A 17,743-nucleotide genomic window follows, 5' to 3' on the forward strand; every position below is an offset into this window, starting at 1 on the left:
GAGGGGGGGCACAAGACCACGGGGCCCAGGGGAGCTCAGGAGCTGCAGGAGCGGCACAGGTGCAGGGACAGGGCGGGGTCTTTGTTCTTTTGCTCATCCCTGCCCTCCCCCTTCCTCCCCGGAAACCAGTGACTTTGCCACCACTAGTATTGGGGATGCTGAGCTGTGGGGGCCAGGCCAAGGGCAGGGATGGAGTAAGGGGGGCTGTGGTAGCTGTCAGGCCATGAACGGGACCAACCTTTGGCTCTGGGCACTGTGCTCGTGGACTCAGCTCTCACATCAGCAGTCATGAGCAGAAGTGACAACTGCACGGATCTACTAGTGCCGGGTGAGCTGGGCGGGGCAGGGGTTCGCGGGGGAGGGGTCATGTGGCCCTACGTCCCACTTGTTGGGACCTGGAGGTTGGGCTGGGCAGCAATCACCCTATCCTCTCTTATCCACAGGTATTCCCCACATAACTCAGGCTTGGGGACTGTGGGCCCTCTTAGGGGTTGTGACACTGCTGCTTCTCATCTCATTGGCTGCACACTTGTCCCAGTGGACCAGAGGCTGGAGCAGGGGCCATCTGGGGCAGGGACGGTGAGTGAGGACATCAGGAGTGTGTTGATTCAGAGTTCCCTCAGAAGTTCCCACTCATCCCCCAAACTCTCTTGCAGCTCTGGAGGGTCTATGGAAGAGGTCCCCCTGTATGGGAACTTGTATTATCTGCAGACAGGTAGGAAGCCGGCAATGCAGGGGAGGATGGTGGTCACAGAGGCTGGGTCCTGGGTGGGTGGGACAAGGACATGCAAGAGGAGAAAGCAGCAGCTGACCAGATTCCTGCTCCTTGCCCAGGACGGCTAAATCAAGAACCAAGGCCAGATCAGCAGGCTCCAGGCCCTGGAGGCCCTGCCAGGGTGAGTAAGCTATGGCTAAAAAAAAGGGGAGGAAAAGAGGTTGGGGGCTTTTTTGAGGGTTCAGTGAATTTCTAATGTCTGTACGTCTCCAGGCTGCAGAGGAGGTGATGTGCTACACCAGCCTGCAGCTGCCGCCTCCTCTGGGACGGATCCCTACCCCTGGGACTCCCATCAAGTACTCTGAGGTGGTGTTGGACTCTGAGCCAAAGCCCCAGGTCTCAGGCCCGGAGCCCGAGCTCTATGCCTCGGTGTGTGCCCAGACCCGCAGGGCCCGGGCCTCCTTCCCCGACGAGGCCTACGCCAACAGCCAGCCTGCGGCCAGCTGAGATGGAGGGCCTGGACCAACAAGGCATGCACTGCCTGGCCTTCCGAGCAGCAGGGCATGATTGTTCCCCAACCAGCCACGAAAGACTGAACACCATGGCCTAGTCACAGGACATGATCTACCCTGAAAGTCCTATCTGAACTGCGAGGGAGACATTTCAGGAAAATCATTTCTTGAGGATGGAGGAGCAAAGGCTGGGGCCCCCTCCTCACTCCATTTTGCTATCTGTTTCTGTCAGCCCCCAAAGTCCCAGGTTCTCACTTCCCCCTCCTTCCGGAGTTTAACCGGATCCTTCCCCCACCCTCAGAGTCTACCCCTGATACCCTGTCTCCGCACAGGAAGTGGTCAGTGGGGGAGGGGTAAAAGCCTGAGAGGGTGTGGATGGGTATGTCCCTTGGAAGCCTGTGGGGGTGGGGGTTGGGAGTGGGGGTCCTATTACCCAGAGACCTGGGGACCCAAGTCTTTCTTCTGACCTAACAACCCTGACAGGTCTTCATCCTGCTGTTTATGTTGCATCCCCAAGTATTCAAATAAAACTTCTCAAAAAGTGTCCAGATTTTACCTAGAGGGCTGCAGAATGGCAACAGGCCCCTCAGGTGGGGGTGTAGGATTTTTGCTGTCTGCACAGAGCACTTCTGAGGGTGCCTAGCTGGGGACAAGGAGCCAGGAGGAGCTGCCGCACCAACATTGCAGAGGTGGGTGCCCGGGGAGGAGCCTGGAGCCCAGCTCCTTAGCTGCTCTTAAGGCTGCTAGAACATCCCCAGGATCTGCCCTCAGAGTCACCACATCCCCCTCTCCCCTCCCCCGGGGTCTGCAAGCTCACCAGTTCCTGACTACTCTCCCATGATCTCGATAACTATGCTACCACCTCCATACCCTGCCAGCCTAGCCCCTCCATGCCCCTTGTTCCCCAAGAGTCCCACCTATACCCGTTTTGGCATCAGTACTCCCATCTGCACTGTCAGCATATACACATACCTTTACAGGCCCTCTCATCACCCCTTCACCATGGCAAAACTCCACCCCATCTCCACTTCCCTCAGTTGTCATCTACAGTCCTGGGAACAGCTTTGCTTGTCTCCACTTCCATTTTAATCCCTATCCAATCAGCCTCGCCTGTCCATCCATCACTTGCTTAATTCTTAACCCCAACCTCCTACACCACCTAGCAGGCTGCTGTGGGCAGGCTGCACAGAGGGTAGAACTATGGGCTTGGGAACTAGACTGCCTGAGTTGAAATTCCACATCTGCTACATACCAGCTATGTGTTCTTAAGCTACTAGGCCTTGGTTTCTGAATTGTAAAATAGGGAGGATATTAATGGTGTCATTTCATTTTTTTATTATTAGTTTTTGAGACAAAGTCTCACTCTGTTGTCCCTGCTAGAGTGTCCTGGCTTCACCCTTAATCACAATAACCTCAAACTCCTGGGTTCAAGCGATCCTCCTGCCTCGCCTCCTGCTGCATGGCTGGGATTACAGGCATCTGCCACCACAACTGCCTGACTAATTTTTCTATTTTTTTTTTTGAAGAGAGAGCATCTCACTTTTGCTCAGGCTGGTCTTGAACTCCTGAGTGCAAGGGATCCTCCCACCTTGGCTTCCCAGAGTGCTAGGATTATAGAGGTGAGCCATCACAGCCAGCCAATGGTGTCTATTTAAAAAAAAAAAAAAAGCTGTTGTGAGGCTTAAATGAATTGCTATATGTAGAGCACTTGGAAGACAATGGGTACTCAATAATGCTAGGTATTACTAAAATGAGAAAACTATTACTAAAATCCTATCTATAGGAGCTCATACGTAAAGTGACTTGTGAGGATAGACACCGCATGTAATAGGAGTCTACTAGGAGAAGTGAAAGACAGAAATGTTCCAGGCAGAAGGAATGACAAAGCAAAGGAGCGGCTTCTTTAGATCGAGGCGACAGAAGGGCATTCAGCCTGGCTGAAGGGTTAGGTAGGCTAGGGTTAGGCAGAAATGGTAAGATGCTGCTTGCACCTGTAGCTCAGCGGCTAGGGTGCCAGCCGCATACACCAGAGCTAGCAGGTTCGAACCCAGCCTCAGGCCTGCCAAACAACAAGGACAACTACAACAAAGAAATAGCCAGGTGTTGTGGAGGGTGCCTGTAGTCCCAGCTACTTGGGAGGCTGAGGCAAGAGAATCGCTTGAGTCCAAGAGTTTGAGGTTGCTGTGAGCTGTGACGCCACAGCACTGTACCTAGGGTGACATAGTGAGACTCTGTCTCAAAAAAAAAAAAAAAAAAAAAGAGACGGCAAGATGAGACTGGGGTGGTGGACTAAATCTAGATCACTCTAGGCCTGTAAGCCACGGGAAGGAGTTTGGACTTTTTCCTGTAGGTGAGGTCACTGAAGGTTATTGAGCCAGAGATGAACATACTCAGATAGGGGCTCTAGCGCTGCTGTCTGCTGCGCTGATCTGAAGGCCTGGAGACTGGAGTCAGGCAGTGCCTTTTAGGAGCTGTTGCAAAATCTAAAGGAGAGAAAATGATAATGGCAATGAAGATGGAGAGGAGGAAATGGATTAAAAAGAGGTTTAGGGGCAGCGCCTGTGGCTCAAAAGGGTAGGGCGCTGACCCCATATGCCAGAGGTGGCGGGTTCAAACCCAGCCCTGGCCAAAAACTGAAAAAAAAAAAAAAAAAGATGTTTAGAAAGTTAAAGAAAAAGGCCTCATCTATCACACCTTCCATCTTTCTGGTTAAAGCCTGAAATACCCCTCACCCCACCTGGCAATCTCTCTCTCTCCTCAGTCCTTGCGCTCCATTGGAGCCCCCACCCCGATCCCTCTTTCCCTGTAGCTATCAGTGATCCATCCCTCCCTCTGGAGAAAGCAAATTTCATCGAGGTCTAGGTCTTGTCTCCCTAGGGCCTCTGTAGAGGCAGGTCCGGTCTGACAAACTTTTTGAGGTTTGAGGGGCAGAAGAAAGGGGAAGCTGAGGCTTTCACTTCCAAGTTTCTCTCCTTCCCTCCTGGAGCACCAAAGAAAATCATATACGAGGGAACCATACATCTCACTGTGACCAGGTGGGGTCAATGAGGTGACCCGACACCCCAGAAAACACAGGCCCTGGTAGCCTTGGACTTCTGAAAACCCCAGCCCAGGAGACGCTCAGGTCGCGGTTAAGGGAACACAGCTGGGGCTGCGTGGGAGGGAGGGTGGCTCTGCGGGCGGACACCGGATGCTGAGAACTTAGCGCGATGTGGGGCTCTGAGTGATGCTATGCTTCTGAAGATGACTCCGCGTGTCCGCGCCAGGAGGACGTGACAGGTCTACTCTGCAAGAGGCGGGGGTTGGGACTCTACCAACCCTTTGGTACTAGCCGGGAATCAGGGTCAAGGGCTCAAACGCTCCCAACCCAAGCGCCCCAATCCATTCTCCCCGTCAGCAGCTACCCGAGGCACTCGCTGCCTGGGTCCGCTCAGGACTGAACCCCTACCGCCCCCGCCCGACGAGACGCAGAATCACAGTTGCCTTTGCGCGTGCGTAATGCTGCTGGCCCGCGGCATCCGGGAGTTGTAGCCGCCCCAGAGAGCAGGACCTGCGGCCCCCCAAATTCTCAGAGTGTAGCTGACTCTCTCCGTCTGGACTTCGGTGACACGACTGCACCCAGACGGTCACTTGCAAATTGAGCTTCTGTAAGACGATTTTTTTTTTTGGAGACAGAGCCTCAAGCTGTCCCCCCTGGGTAGAGTGCCATGGCATCACAGCTCACAGCAATCTCCAACTCCTGGGCTCAAGCGAGTCTCCTGCCTCAGCCTCCCAAGTAGCTGGGACCACAGGCACCCACCACAATGCCTGGCTATTTTTTTGGTTGCAGCCATCATTGTTGTTTGGCGGGCCGGGCTGGATTCTAACCTGCCACCTTAGGGCCACCTTAGGTGTATGTGGCTAGCGCCTTAGCCACTTGAGCCACAGGCACTGAGCCAACGATTTTGTTTTTAATGTATGACTGTAGCAAGATATGATTTGAACTTTGTTTTCCTTCCAGTCCCCAAAGCCCCGATGCGCTGCCTTATCTTTCTACAACACACGGTTCAGTTTTTTCTTACCTTCTCACCTTGTCTCCTTCACAGATATGCGTGCTGGGCTCAGGCCCTCAACACTGGACACTAGGACTGTGGCAGCTTTCTGATTGATCCCTGAATCTAGGAACTTAAGTTGCGGCAGCCAGATCTTCCTGAAACACTTCCGAGGGTACCCTTGCTACACTTCTCTACTGGTTAATTTATCCTACCAAATACCTGGTATTTCTTTCTCCTTCCAGAACTCCAGGTGCTTTTTCATAGTGGACTCTTTTGCCTCACCAGTGTACGATTCCAGCCAGCTCCCTGTCCTAAGTAAATTCCTAGGGTCGGACGCTTAAAGGGAGCCATCCTTTGGGGCCCCAGCTTTTTCTCTCTTCCTGAGATCCCAGCTAGGCCCATGGGGATAAACTTAAGACCTGACTTAGGGACAAAGGTTCGATGATAGGATTTTCTTAAAGAACTACTTTTAGGTTGCCGGAGTCTCAGGAGACAGCCCCCTCCATCTTTGGCTTTGTTTTGCAGTCTGACAAAGATGGGTTTAAACTTTTTTTTTTTTTTTTTTTGAGACAGAGCTTCAAGCTATTCCCCCTGGGTAGAGTGCCATGGCATCACAGCTCACAGCAACCTCCAACTCCTGGGCTCAAGCGTCTCCTGCCTCAGCCTCCCAAGTAGCTGGGACCACAGGCGGCCCACCACAACGCCTGGCTATTTTGCAGGCGTCATTGTTGTTCTGGCGGGCCGGGCTGGCTTGGAACCCACCACCTTAGGTGTATGTGGCTAGCGCCTTAGCCACTTGAGCCACAGGCGCCAGCCAGATGGGTTTAAACTTTGCAGCTGGTTTTGGCCACAGGAGGCAAACGACTGGGACATGGAAAGACACTATGTTTTTTTAAAAGTTAATTTTTAAAAAATTTTTTAATTATTATGAGTACATAATAGTTGTATATCTTTAAAGGGTGCCTGCAATGTTTTGATGCTGACATATAATGTGAGTTAATCAAATTAGGGTAATTGGAGTATCCATCACATCAGGTATTTTACCTTTCTTTGTGTTAGGAAGATTCCAACATCGCTCTTTTAGTTATTTTAAAGCATACCCCTTACTTACTGTTGATTATATCACTTTGTTGTGCTAACAAATATTGTTCATTCTACCTAATGATCTGCCTATAATTTGCACCCATTAACCATCCCCACTTTATCCCTTCATTCCCACTACCCTTCACAGCCCCTTCTCTCTATCTCCATGAGATTGTTTTTAATGTTTAGCTCCCACATATGAGGGAGAAGGTGTGAATTTGTATTTCTGTGCTTGGCTTATTTCACATAACATAATGTTCTCCAGTTCTAGTCATGTTGTTGCAAATGGCAGAATTTTATTCTTTTTCATGATTTAATAATATTCCATTGTATATATGTCCACAATTTCTTTATCCATTCATTTGTTCATGGAAACTAGGATTGATTCCAAATCTTGGCTATTGTAAATAGTGCTGCAGTAAACACAGGAGTGAAGGTATCTTTTCAATATACTGAATTCCCCTCCTTTGTATATATGCCACGCAATAGGATTGCTGGGGCATATGATAGTTCTATTTTTAGTTTATTGAGGAACCTCCATACTGTTTTCCGTAATTGTTGTAATAATTTACATTCCCATGAACAATATACAGGGCCCTGCCTTTATCTGCATCCTTGCCAACATTACTCATCTTTTTTATAAAAGCCATTTTAACTGGGGAAGAGGTGATATCTCATTGTAGTTTTGATTTGCATTTTTCTGATGGCTAATGATGTTGAGCATTTTTTTCATGTACCTGTTGGCCATTTGTATGTCTTCTTTTGAGAAATGTCTATTCAGATCCTTTGCTCATTTTTAAATCAGATTATTTTATTTTTTCCCACTGAGTTGCTGGAGTGCCTTGCATATTCTAGTTAATAATCCCTTGTCAGATGGGTAGTTTGCAAGTATTTTCCCATTTGCGGGTTGGAGAGACCAGGTCTTAAATGACTTCATTTGAAATCTTGGATCCAGCCATGCCCAGGGCTAGTTCTGCCTTCTGATTATTTTTGGTTATGTAAGCTAATAAATTCCCTTTTTGCTTAAGTCAAAGCTAGGTTTTCTATCTCTTGCAACCACGAGTTCTGACTAATCCTGTGGGGAAAGACCAGAAGACCAAGGCCAGCTGAAAATGCTGAACCTCTGATATCTTCACTTATTGCTTAATTCCTCTATGAGCCACCCTCCTCGGACTTAAATGTACCATCATACCATTTGGCGCTAAGATATTTAATGTGTGGGTTAACCTAGCCTCTTACCTAGCTTATACATTTCTAGAATTATATAGCTGAAAGGATCTGATTCAACTTTAACCCACTATAAGAAGAATCACCCTATAAGTCTCTTCTTGAATACTTCCAGAGTTGGGGACCTTGCTACCTTACCAAGTACTTTTTCCAATCTTTCTTCTTAATAGAACTTTTTTTCATTTGGAACCAAAATCTGCCTTTGTGTTACTTTTTACCAGTTCTGCCCCGAGATATACAATCAGTTTTCCTCCTCTGGAATGTGAAAATCCTGGAAGAATTGGGAATCAGCCCTTATGAATGGCCCCTAGGTATTTTGTTTTTTTCCTTTACAGGAAAAGCTTCCTAAGGTTCTCCCTATAATTCTTTTAGAGAGCTTATTTTCAGCGTACTTATCACTCTTGTTGTTTTGCTTGATCTTTAAAAGTATGTTGCTAAGAAGCGAATGTAGTATAGGCAGCACATGGAGACAGGGGAGCATCTTTTTGATTGGGCCCTAAGTCTACCAGGCATGTATTTGTAAGGAATAGACACAGAGAAAGGGGGTGTTTATTGCAAGGACACCTGGGGCAATTAGAAGTCCTACTGAAATGGGAATCCCAGAACAGCGGCTATGGTATGACTGGACTGAAGACTGTTATTAGATCTCTACAGTGTTGAGGGCCTCAGTGACAGAGTCTATGGGCCTTCACGATCCTGCTCCTTCAGAGTGTCTGTCACTCCAATACACTCTCCATCTCTGCTTTTTTATGTCCAAATGTCTTCCCACTTTGCTAACTTGCTTCCCTATCTTTTTTTTTTTTTTTTTTGAGTCAGAGCCTCAAGCTGTCCCCCTGGGTAGAGTGCCGTGGCATTACAGCTCACAGCAACCTCCAACTCCTGGGCTCAAGCGAGTCTCTTGCCTCCGCCTCCCAAGTAGCTGGGACCACAGGCGCCCGCCACAACGCCCGGCTATTTTTTGGTTGCAGCCGTCATTGTTGTTTGGCGGGTCCGGGCTGGGGATTCGAACCCACCACCTTCGGTGTACGTGGCTGGCGCCTTAGCCGGTCGAGCTATAGGCGCCGAGCCTTCCCTATCTTTTATTATATATTCCCTACTTCATTTTTCTGCTTCCTCAGAACAGCTTCATATTTCCTCCTCAGTCTTATGACCTTAGTTGGTGTTTAATTTTAGAAATAGTGTATGCACATGATTAACAAAAGTCAAATAGAACTAAAGGGCACACAACAGTGGTTCTCAACTGGGGGTGAATTTGCCTCCCAGGGGACACTTGGGGGCATGTCTGGAAACATTTTCGGTTGTCACAGCTGGGGAGGGGGTGCTAGTGGGAAGAGGTCAGGGATGCTGCTAAACATCCCACAACACACAGGTCAGTTATCCACAAGGAGTTTCTTACCCAAAAGTTTATAGTGCTGAGGTTAAGAAATTCTAGTATAAAGGAAAATAAAAGTAAAAGGCTGTCTTCCCCGTTCCCCATTTCTACTCCCCTTCCCTTATTCCCTATTGTCCCAGGGGCAATAACTATTTTTTTTATAACAGTTTCTGTTTTTGTCTTTTGGTGATTATTATTGTACAGTATTTGTCAATAATACTTAAGACTACTCAGAGCAGGGGAATTCTGGGCAAATGACAACCCTAGTGAGGTTCTCTGTCCGCACCTGTTCTGGACTCCAACTCTATGCGATGCTACAGGTTTCCAGGGAGAAAGAGTTCCTTGTGGATACGTTCTGGAGGAAAACCTCAGAGTCAAGAACAAGGACCTTCAGGAAGAAAGCAAGTCAGGGACATTTGCTAGCAGAGACAGAAGAATCTCCGACAAAAAAAATGAGAGCTTGGAGGAAATATGTGTGAAGCTCAAACACAGAAGATTTCCTTGAACTAGAAAATGTGATCTCAGAACTAAAAATTTCCACACATAAAGGAGATTATGATCACTGCTGAAACCCAAAGGGGTTTAGACAGTTACATAGAAGAAATATCTCGAAACATAAAAATACAGAGATGCAAATCGTGTGGTGAAAGATGGAAGACTAGACCCGGGAGACCTAACCTGCAGATGCTGTGGGTTCCAAGAGGAAAAGGAACAGGAAAGGAGAGCTTGTAATTAAATAATACATGCAGTTTCTCTGAGTTGAAGACAGACTTAAGATCCACAACAGATTGATAGGAAAAGATACACACTCAGTCACAGAGGTAAAAATTTCAAAATTCTAAGGACATAGGCGATATCTTACTTTCAGGAAGAAAGGACGGTTGTTTTTTTTTTTTTTCTTTTCATCCGCAGCCCTGGAAGTTAAAAGATAGCAAAATTGAACTGAATTTCAAAATTAATGAAAAGAATGCCTGCAATCCAGACCCAGCCAGGCAGGCAAGAAAAATATTTGAAGATTTGCAGACATTATCAAGTACCGCATCTCAAAATACTTTTGAGAAGAGACCCCAGTGAAACAGACATCAAGACAGGAGAAGATGAAGAGGCAAGAAAGCAGTGGAGAACAACAAACCACACCCACTTATACTGTGCAATATAAATGCTAAATAAGGACTCTTGAAGCAGAGGGAACACACTGTAGGAAAATTCTAATAAAGATTCAATTATCTCGATAAAACTCGAGTCGGGAGCTGGGGATAAGGGGAAGGTATAAGTGTTCCTGAAGTGTAAGGGGGCTGGGGCAGGAAAAAGGGGAGGAAGGAAGGATAGTCAAGGTAATTTAAAGATTGCATTGTATTGGGGTGGGAGGAAGTATTATGGAAATAGTTGCTATTCTGTTTTCATTATACTAAAAGAGTCACATGTGTCTATCTGCGATCAGGGACAGGGATGGTAGCTATTAATAGAATGCAAACTTTAAATGAACAAGAGAAAAAGAGAATGAATAGGAATTCATTCACTCCAACAAAGACACAGAAAAGAAGAATTAACAACAATGTTAACAATTTTAAACAAGGTGGAAATAATAAAGTCAAATACATCACTCTTCACAGTAAATACAAGAAGACTGAAATCTTCCAGTTAAATACTGCCTAACTTTGTTATAAATCAAATTTAAGTACACAATACTTAAGAGAAACACACTATTTATTTAGATAGATCTCAAGCCATCACCCTGGGTAGAGTGCTGTGATATCACAGCTCACAGCAACCTCCAACTCTTGGGCTTAAGCGATTCTCTTGCGTCAGCCTCCCAAGTAGCTGGGACTACAGGCGCCTGATGCAACACCTGGCTATTTTTTGGATGCAGTTGTCATTGTTGCTCAGCAGACCCAGGCCAGGTTTGAACACACCACCCTAGGTGTATGTGGTTGGCACCCTTGCCGACTGAGCTACAGGTGCTGCCAAGAGAAACACACTTAAAGCAAAGTGATAAAATTTTAAAGTAAAGATTGGGAAAACAGATACCAGGCAAATTAAAAAATAAAACAAAACAAAAGTAATCCTAGCACTCTGGGAGGCTGAGGCGGGTAGATTGCTTGAGCTAAGGAGACCAGCCTGTGCCAGAGTGAGACCCTGTCTCTACTAAAAAAAAATGGAAAAATTAGCTATGTGTTGTGGTGGGCGCCTGTAGTGGAGTAGTTGAGGTGGCCACCTCAACTACTCAGGAGGTTGAGGTAATAGGATTACTCAAGTGTAAGAGTCAGAGGTTGCTGTGAGGTCTGATGCCATGGCACTCTACCTAGGGTGACACAGTAAGACACCACTTCAAAAAAATTAATTAATTAATTAAAAAAATTAAAATTAAGAGAAAGCAGAGTCTATACATAGATGGCCCCTGACTTGATGACAGTTCCCTGTGATTTTTCAACTTTATTATGGCTCTATCAAGGTACTAAATACATTTTCAACTTATAATATTTTTGGCTTATGAAGAGTTTATCAAAACATAACCCCATCTGAAGTCAAGGAGCATCTGTACTGATATCAATATATATATTATTTTCTTTCAAAATATTAAGGGGGTACAAATGTTTTTGTTACATGGATAGCTTTTATAATGCTTTAGTAGGGGCAATATGTGTGCCCACCTCCCAGATAGTGTTCATTATATCTGTTGGGTAGGTTTTTATTCCTTCTCTCTTTCCTCTCCCCCTTTCTTGATTTCCAAGAAATTTTAGTTTTCTCTGTGCCCATCAATTAGTTCCAAATTATTAGAGAGTACAAAACAAGGGGAATTTAAGTTATAGGCTGGGGGGAGGTTGGAAAAGACTGCCTAAAAAGGGAATTTGGGAGGGAGGTTATAGGGTTCCATATCTTGACTATGGTGGTGGCTACACAGCTGAATACGTTTGTGAAAACCCATGGGATTATACACTTAAAACTGGTCAATTTTAGGCTCAGTGCCTATAGCACAGTGGTTATGGCACTGGCCAAGTGCACCAAGGCTGGGGGGTGGGGGTTCGAGCCTGGCCTGGGGCAAGCTAACTGACAATGACAACTGCAACAAAGAAGTGGCCAGGCGTTTTGGCAGGCACCTGTGGTCCTATCAGCTTGGGAGGCTGAGGCAAGAGAATCACTTAAGCCCAGGAGTTTGAGGTTGCTGTGAGCTGTGATAGGCACAGTACTCTACGGGGGATGACATAGACTCAGTCTCAAAAAAAAAAAAAAAAAAACTAGTCAATTTTATTGTATGAAAATTACCATGAAATAAAGCTGGTTTTAAAAAGGAAGAAAATTGGGCTGGTGCCTGTAACTCAGTGGGTAGGGCGCTGGCCACATACACCAAGGCTGGTGAGTTCGAACCTGGCCCAGGCCTGCTAAACACCTGCAATAAAAAAGAAAAAAAAAATGTACTATGTTCACAAAATTAAAATGCTGAATGAAAAAATAGTGTAGCATGAGAAATGTTCTCAATTGCCCTGTATCATATAGTATTCACTGAACTGCCATAAAGACAACAAGCTTAAAAACCCACAGACACAGGAAAAATAAAAGGAGTATTTATTTCAAGAAGTTATAAGAACAAAAAAGAAATCCAAATAAATCAGAAGACTGGGCACAGTGGCTCACACCTGTAATCCTAGCACTCAGGGAGGCTGAGGTGGGGAATGAGCTCATGAGTTTGAGACCAGCCTGAGCAAGAGTAAGACCCCCGTCTCTACTAAAAATAGAAAAGTGGGCCCGGCATTGTGTAGTCCCAGCTATTCGGGAGGCTGAGGCAAGAGGATTGCTCAAGCCAAGAGTTTGAGGTTGCTGTGAGCTATGATGTCACAGCACTTTACCCAGGGCGACAGAATGAGACTCTGTCTCAAAAAAAGAGAAAAAAGAAAAAGAAAATTGATTCATGATGGATAAAAGATTTAAATCTTAGACACGAAATGATAAAAGTCCTGGAAGAAAGCGTGGGAAAAACTCTTGATGATATTGGCCTGGGGAAAGATTTTATGAAGAAGATTCCATTGGCAATGGCAACAACAAAAATAAGTAAATGGGACAATCTGTTGTTTAGTGTGGGCATGTTCATGGATGATCTTAGCCAGATCTTCTGGATAACTTGTTATAACTTGTATTTCAACACTTAGTGCAAACCTTGCACTTTTATATTATAAAGATGGCTTCTTTAAACTTCAGGAACCAACCTCTGCTAGCTTCAAACTTTTCTTCTGCAGCTTCCTCACCTCTCTTAGCTTTCCTAGAATTGAAGAGAGTTAGAGCCTTGCTCTGGATTAAGCTTTGGTTTTTTTATTTTTTATTTTTTTTGAGACAGAGCCTCAAGCTGTCACCCTGGGTAGAGTGCTGTGGGATCACAGCTCACAGCAACCTCCAACTCCAGGGCTTAAGCAATTCTCTTGCCTCAGTCTCCCAAGCATCTAGGACTACAGGCGCCTGCCACAACACCTGGCTATTTTTTTGGTTGTAGTTGGCATTGCTGTTTGGCAGGCCTGGGCTGGGTTCAAACTCCCCAACTCTGGTGTATGTGGCTGGTGCCTTAGCCACTTGAACTGCAGGCGCTGAGCCTGGAGTAAAATTTTTAATTACCTTCAGGAACTTTTCCTTTGCATTCACAACTTGGCTAAGTGGCATAGGAGGCCTAACTTTTGGCCTATCTCAGCTTTCAACACGCCTTCCTCACTATGCTTAATTATTTCTAGCTTTGGATTTCAAGTGAGAAATGTGGGATTCTTCTTTCACTTGAACACTTAGAGGCCGCTATAGAGTTTTTTTTTTTTTTTTTTGAGACAGAGCCTCAAGCTGTCCCCCTGGGTAGAGTGCCATGGCATTACAGCTCACAGCAACCTCCAACTCCTGGGCTCAAGCGAGTCTCCTGCCTCCGCCTCCCAAGTAGCTGGGAGTACAGGCGCCCGACACAACACCTGGCTATTTTTTGGTTGCAGCCGTCATTGTTGTTTGGCGGGTCCGGGCTGGGGATTTGAACCCGCCACCTTAGGTGTACGTGGCTGGCGCCTTAGCCGGTTGAGCTATAGGCGCCGAGCCCCGCTATAGAGTTATTAATTGACCTAATTATAAGATTATTCAGTCTTAGGGAATAGGGAGGTCCAAGGAAAGGGAGAGACGTGAGCAACTGTCCAGTCATTGGGGCAGTCAGAACACATATGTCTTGTATTAAGTTCACTGTCTCACATAGGTATGATTCATGGGACCCCAAAACAATTACAATAATAGTCAGTGATCAAACATCATTGATCACAGAAAGTTTGAGCCAGGTGCGTTGGTTCATGCCTGTAATCCTAGCACTCTGGGAGGTCAAAGTGGGTGGATTGCTTGAGCTCAGCAGTTTGAGACCAGCCTAAGTCAGAGCAAGAACCCATCTCTAAAAATAGCCAGGCATTGTGGCAAGTGACTGTAGTCCTAGCCACTTGGGGGAGCAGGGGCCTGAGACAGGAAGATCCCTGTGCTCAAGAGTTTGATGTGTGGCGCCGGCCCCATATACCCAGGGTGGCGGGTTCAAACCTGGCCCCGGCCAAACTGCATCAAAAATATAGCCAGGCATTGTGGCAGGCGCCTGTAGTTCCAGCTACCTGGGAGGCTGAGGCAAGAGAATCGCCTAAGCCCAAGAACTGGAGGTTGCTGTGAGCTGTGATGACACAGCCCTCTACCGAGGGCGACAAAGTGAAATTCTGTCTCTAAAAAAAAAAAGAGTTTGAGGTTTCTGTGAGCTATGACACCATAGCACTCTACTGAGGATGATAAAGTGAGACTCTGTCTAAAAAAAAAAAAAATGGCGAAAGTTTGAAATAATGTGAGAATTACCAAAATGTGACACAGAGACATGAAATAAGCACAAGCTGTTGAAAAAATGATGCCAATAGACTTGTCAGATGCAGGGTTGCTACAAACCTTCAATTTGCAAAGAAAAAAAATGCAATTCTCTGCAAAACACAAGTAAGTGCAATAAAAGAGGCACCTGTGACTCAGTGAGTAGGGCGCCAGCCCCATATACTGAGGGTGGTGGGTTTGAACCCAGCCCCGGCCAAACTGCAACAATAAATAGCGGGGTGTTGCGGCAGATGCCTGTAGTCCCAGCTACTTGGGAGGCTGAGGCAAGAGAATCGCTTAAGTCCAAGAGCTGGAGGTTGCTGTGAGCTGTGATGCCACAGCACTCTACCGAGGGTGACAATGAGACTGTCTCTAAAAAAAAAAAAAAAGAAAGAAAGAAAGAAAGAAAAAAGAAATTCCTGAGAATAAGCATTTGATAAGCTCACGTCATCCTGATTCTAAGCCACTGGCTTGTCTCTGGACTGGCAGTTGCCCATTTGCTTATTCCAATCAGCTGAGGTCAGAGGGATTGGGGGTCACAAAACAATTTCTGGGGCCTAGGACTGCCTAATCAGCAGAGATTTGTCCCTTAAAAAGGTCTACAGCTGTGGCTGGCATGATGTTTTACAGATTTGGTAAGGGACCTGTAGTTTCACCACCAGCCCCCAGCTAGTCATTTGGTCAGTTCCTGATGAATTTACAGCCCACAGAGACCAGTTTCCTAATCTGTAGAGTAAGTGGGGTGGGTTCTTGAATATCCCCTCAAGTGCAAAATGTCTGATAGCTGCCTCCTCGCCCCTCAAACTTTTGTACCTTAGCTATTGTTAATCCAGGATACCCTCCACCCTATGCTTAGGTAATTTATTTTTTGAAACCCAAATTTCACTTTCCAATAAATGCTCACTTTTATTACCTTTATGGCATCTAATTCTGTGGCTTAGAGCCATCATTTTGCCCTGATGCAATGTTTGAATCTTAAGTTTGCCTTATATTTGCTTTTCTTGTCAGCTTCATGCAGTCAGCATACATGTATATGAACAGCTTTCTGTGTCACCTTTTGAGAAAGTATCAAGGAAGGGTCTGGGACAAGTCACTAGAGATCTGTCCACAGTCTTTTGCTTCAAGAGCTACAAATCTCTGGTGTTATCAGATGTTTCATAGTTCTTCATCCTGAGTCTGAAGCCATTGCCCCAGACATTTAAAGAGGCCTCTGCTTAAGTTCACACCTACTGTGTCTGCAGCAATTACACACTTGGTTGAAGCCAGATACCATCTACCAGGGGTGTCCAACCTTTCTTCTACTCTGCTGCACATTGGAAGAATACGAGTTGTCTTGGGCCGCACAATAAATACACAAACACTAACAAAAGCTGATGAGCAAAAGAAAAAGTCCCTGCATACTTTTCATGGTATCTGACACCACAGATAAGCAAAACAGTTCTCAGATAATCTGCATGTGGCCCGTAAGGACATAGGCTATCTTGTATTTTACAGATGGAAATTGTAACTTGTCCAAAGTCACATGCTATGGTAAGGCTGGCCTCTTTATCCATAGTATCATGTTATTCTTTTCTTTTTTTTTGAGACACAGTCTTACTTTGCTGGCCTTGGTAGAGTGCTGTGGCATCATAGCTCACAGGAACCCCAAACTCTTGGGCTTAAGCAATTCTCTTGCTTCAGCCTCTTGAGGAGCTGGAACTACAGGCACCTGCTATAACACTTGGCTATTTTTAGAGATGGAGGTCTTGCTCTTGCTCAAGCTGGTCTCAAATTCCTGAGCTCAAGTGATCCTCCTGCCTCGGCCTCCCAGAGTGCTAGGATTATAGGTGTGAGCCAACATGCCCGGCCTAGTATCATGTTCTTCTATTACACCATACTTCCTTCACAGTTCAGGAAACTAATCTATTGCTACTCTAATTACCACGTAATTGGTGACTTAAACAACACATATTTGTTATCTCATAGTTCTAGAGGTCAGACACCTGATACAGGTTTTCCAGGATGAAAAATCAAGCTATTGGCCGGGCTAGGTTCCTTTCTGGAGGCTCACAGGAAGAATCTGCTTCCTTGCCTCTTCCAGCTTCTAGAGGCTGTGTGGCTTCTCAAACTGTGGGTTGAGTTTTTCCCCTGTCCATTCTTCCCACATTGACTCTCTTTCTTCCCATGATAAAAAGAGCTCTCCTTGTCCAGGATGGTTAGATTGGGTCTCCCTGTATAAAACAGGGTGATCTTCCCTCCTAAAGGGGCTTAGTCACATCTTAATTTTGTTAGGTAAAGTAACATATTCAGAGGTTCTGGAGATGTGGATATAAACATTTTGGGAAGGCTAATGGATTAAAGTAATAAAGACAGGAGTAACCTGACTTTGAGAGTCTTAGGAGACTTCTCTGACTTCCTGATGTTGGCTGGACTTCACCAGAGTTGGTACAGATGGGACCCTTTCTTTTTCCTTGTCCATGCCCCCTACAGTTGGGCTCCCTCCTCTTGTCTGCATTAGCGATCATTCCCTGTAATAAGCAGTGGAGAGGTAAGGAGCGGGCAAGAAGTCGGCTTTGGTGTTTGTCCTCTAGGATCTCAGATGATCATATGGTCTTGGAAAAGCTGAAATGTATAGTACTGACCCCTCAGCTCTTAAAAAGTCCCCTAGAGTTCTTGATATTTGGACAGTAGAAGTGAAGCTTGGAGTTCCTGGTGTCTTCTCTGATGTCTAGCCTTGAAAGGTAGTGTTAATGTCAAAAATGCAAGGACCCATGTGACACACATGGAGGAAAGATCTCACTCTCCTACTATAGGCACAAAAGGCGGCTACGAGATAGTCTAAGACAGAAAGGACTGCAGAATGCCTAAAGAGATATGCAGCTGGCTCGGCGCCTGTGGCTCAAGTGGCTAAGGCGCCAGCCACATACACCTAAGGTGGCGAGTTCGAATCCCCAGCCCGGGCCCGCCAAACAACAATGAT

The 17,743-nt window shown here is 46.0% G+C and overlaps 1 protein-coding gene across 1 annotated transcript; it reads left to right on the top strand.

Annotated features, from left to right (window-relative positions):
* Positions 1-223: 223 nt before the first annotated feature.
* On the top strand, positions 224-1,600 carry SIT1 (signaling threshold regulating transmembrane adaptor 1). Its single transcript, XM_003800240.3, is given in 6 exon segments — positions 224-268; positions 271-328; positions 444-579; positions 657-715; positions 835-896; positions 989-1,600. Coding segments are annotated over 6 exon segments (594 nt in total). The 3' UTR covers positions 1,223-1,600.
* The last annotated feature ends 16,143 nt before the right edge of the window (positions 1,601-17,743 follow it).

This window comes from Otolemur garnettii, unplaced genomic scaffold, assembly GCF_000181295.1.
Source record: "Otolemur garnettii isolate 467f Iridium unplaced genomic scaffold, OtoGar3 scaffold00172, whole genome shotgun sequence".
Classification (NCBI taxonomy): Eukaryota; Metazoa; Chordata; class Mammalia; order Primates; family Galagidae; genus Otolemur; species Otolemur garnettii.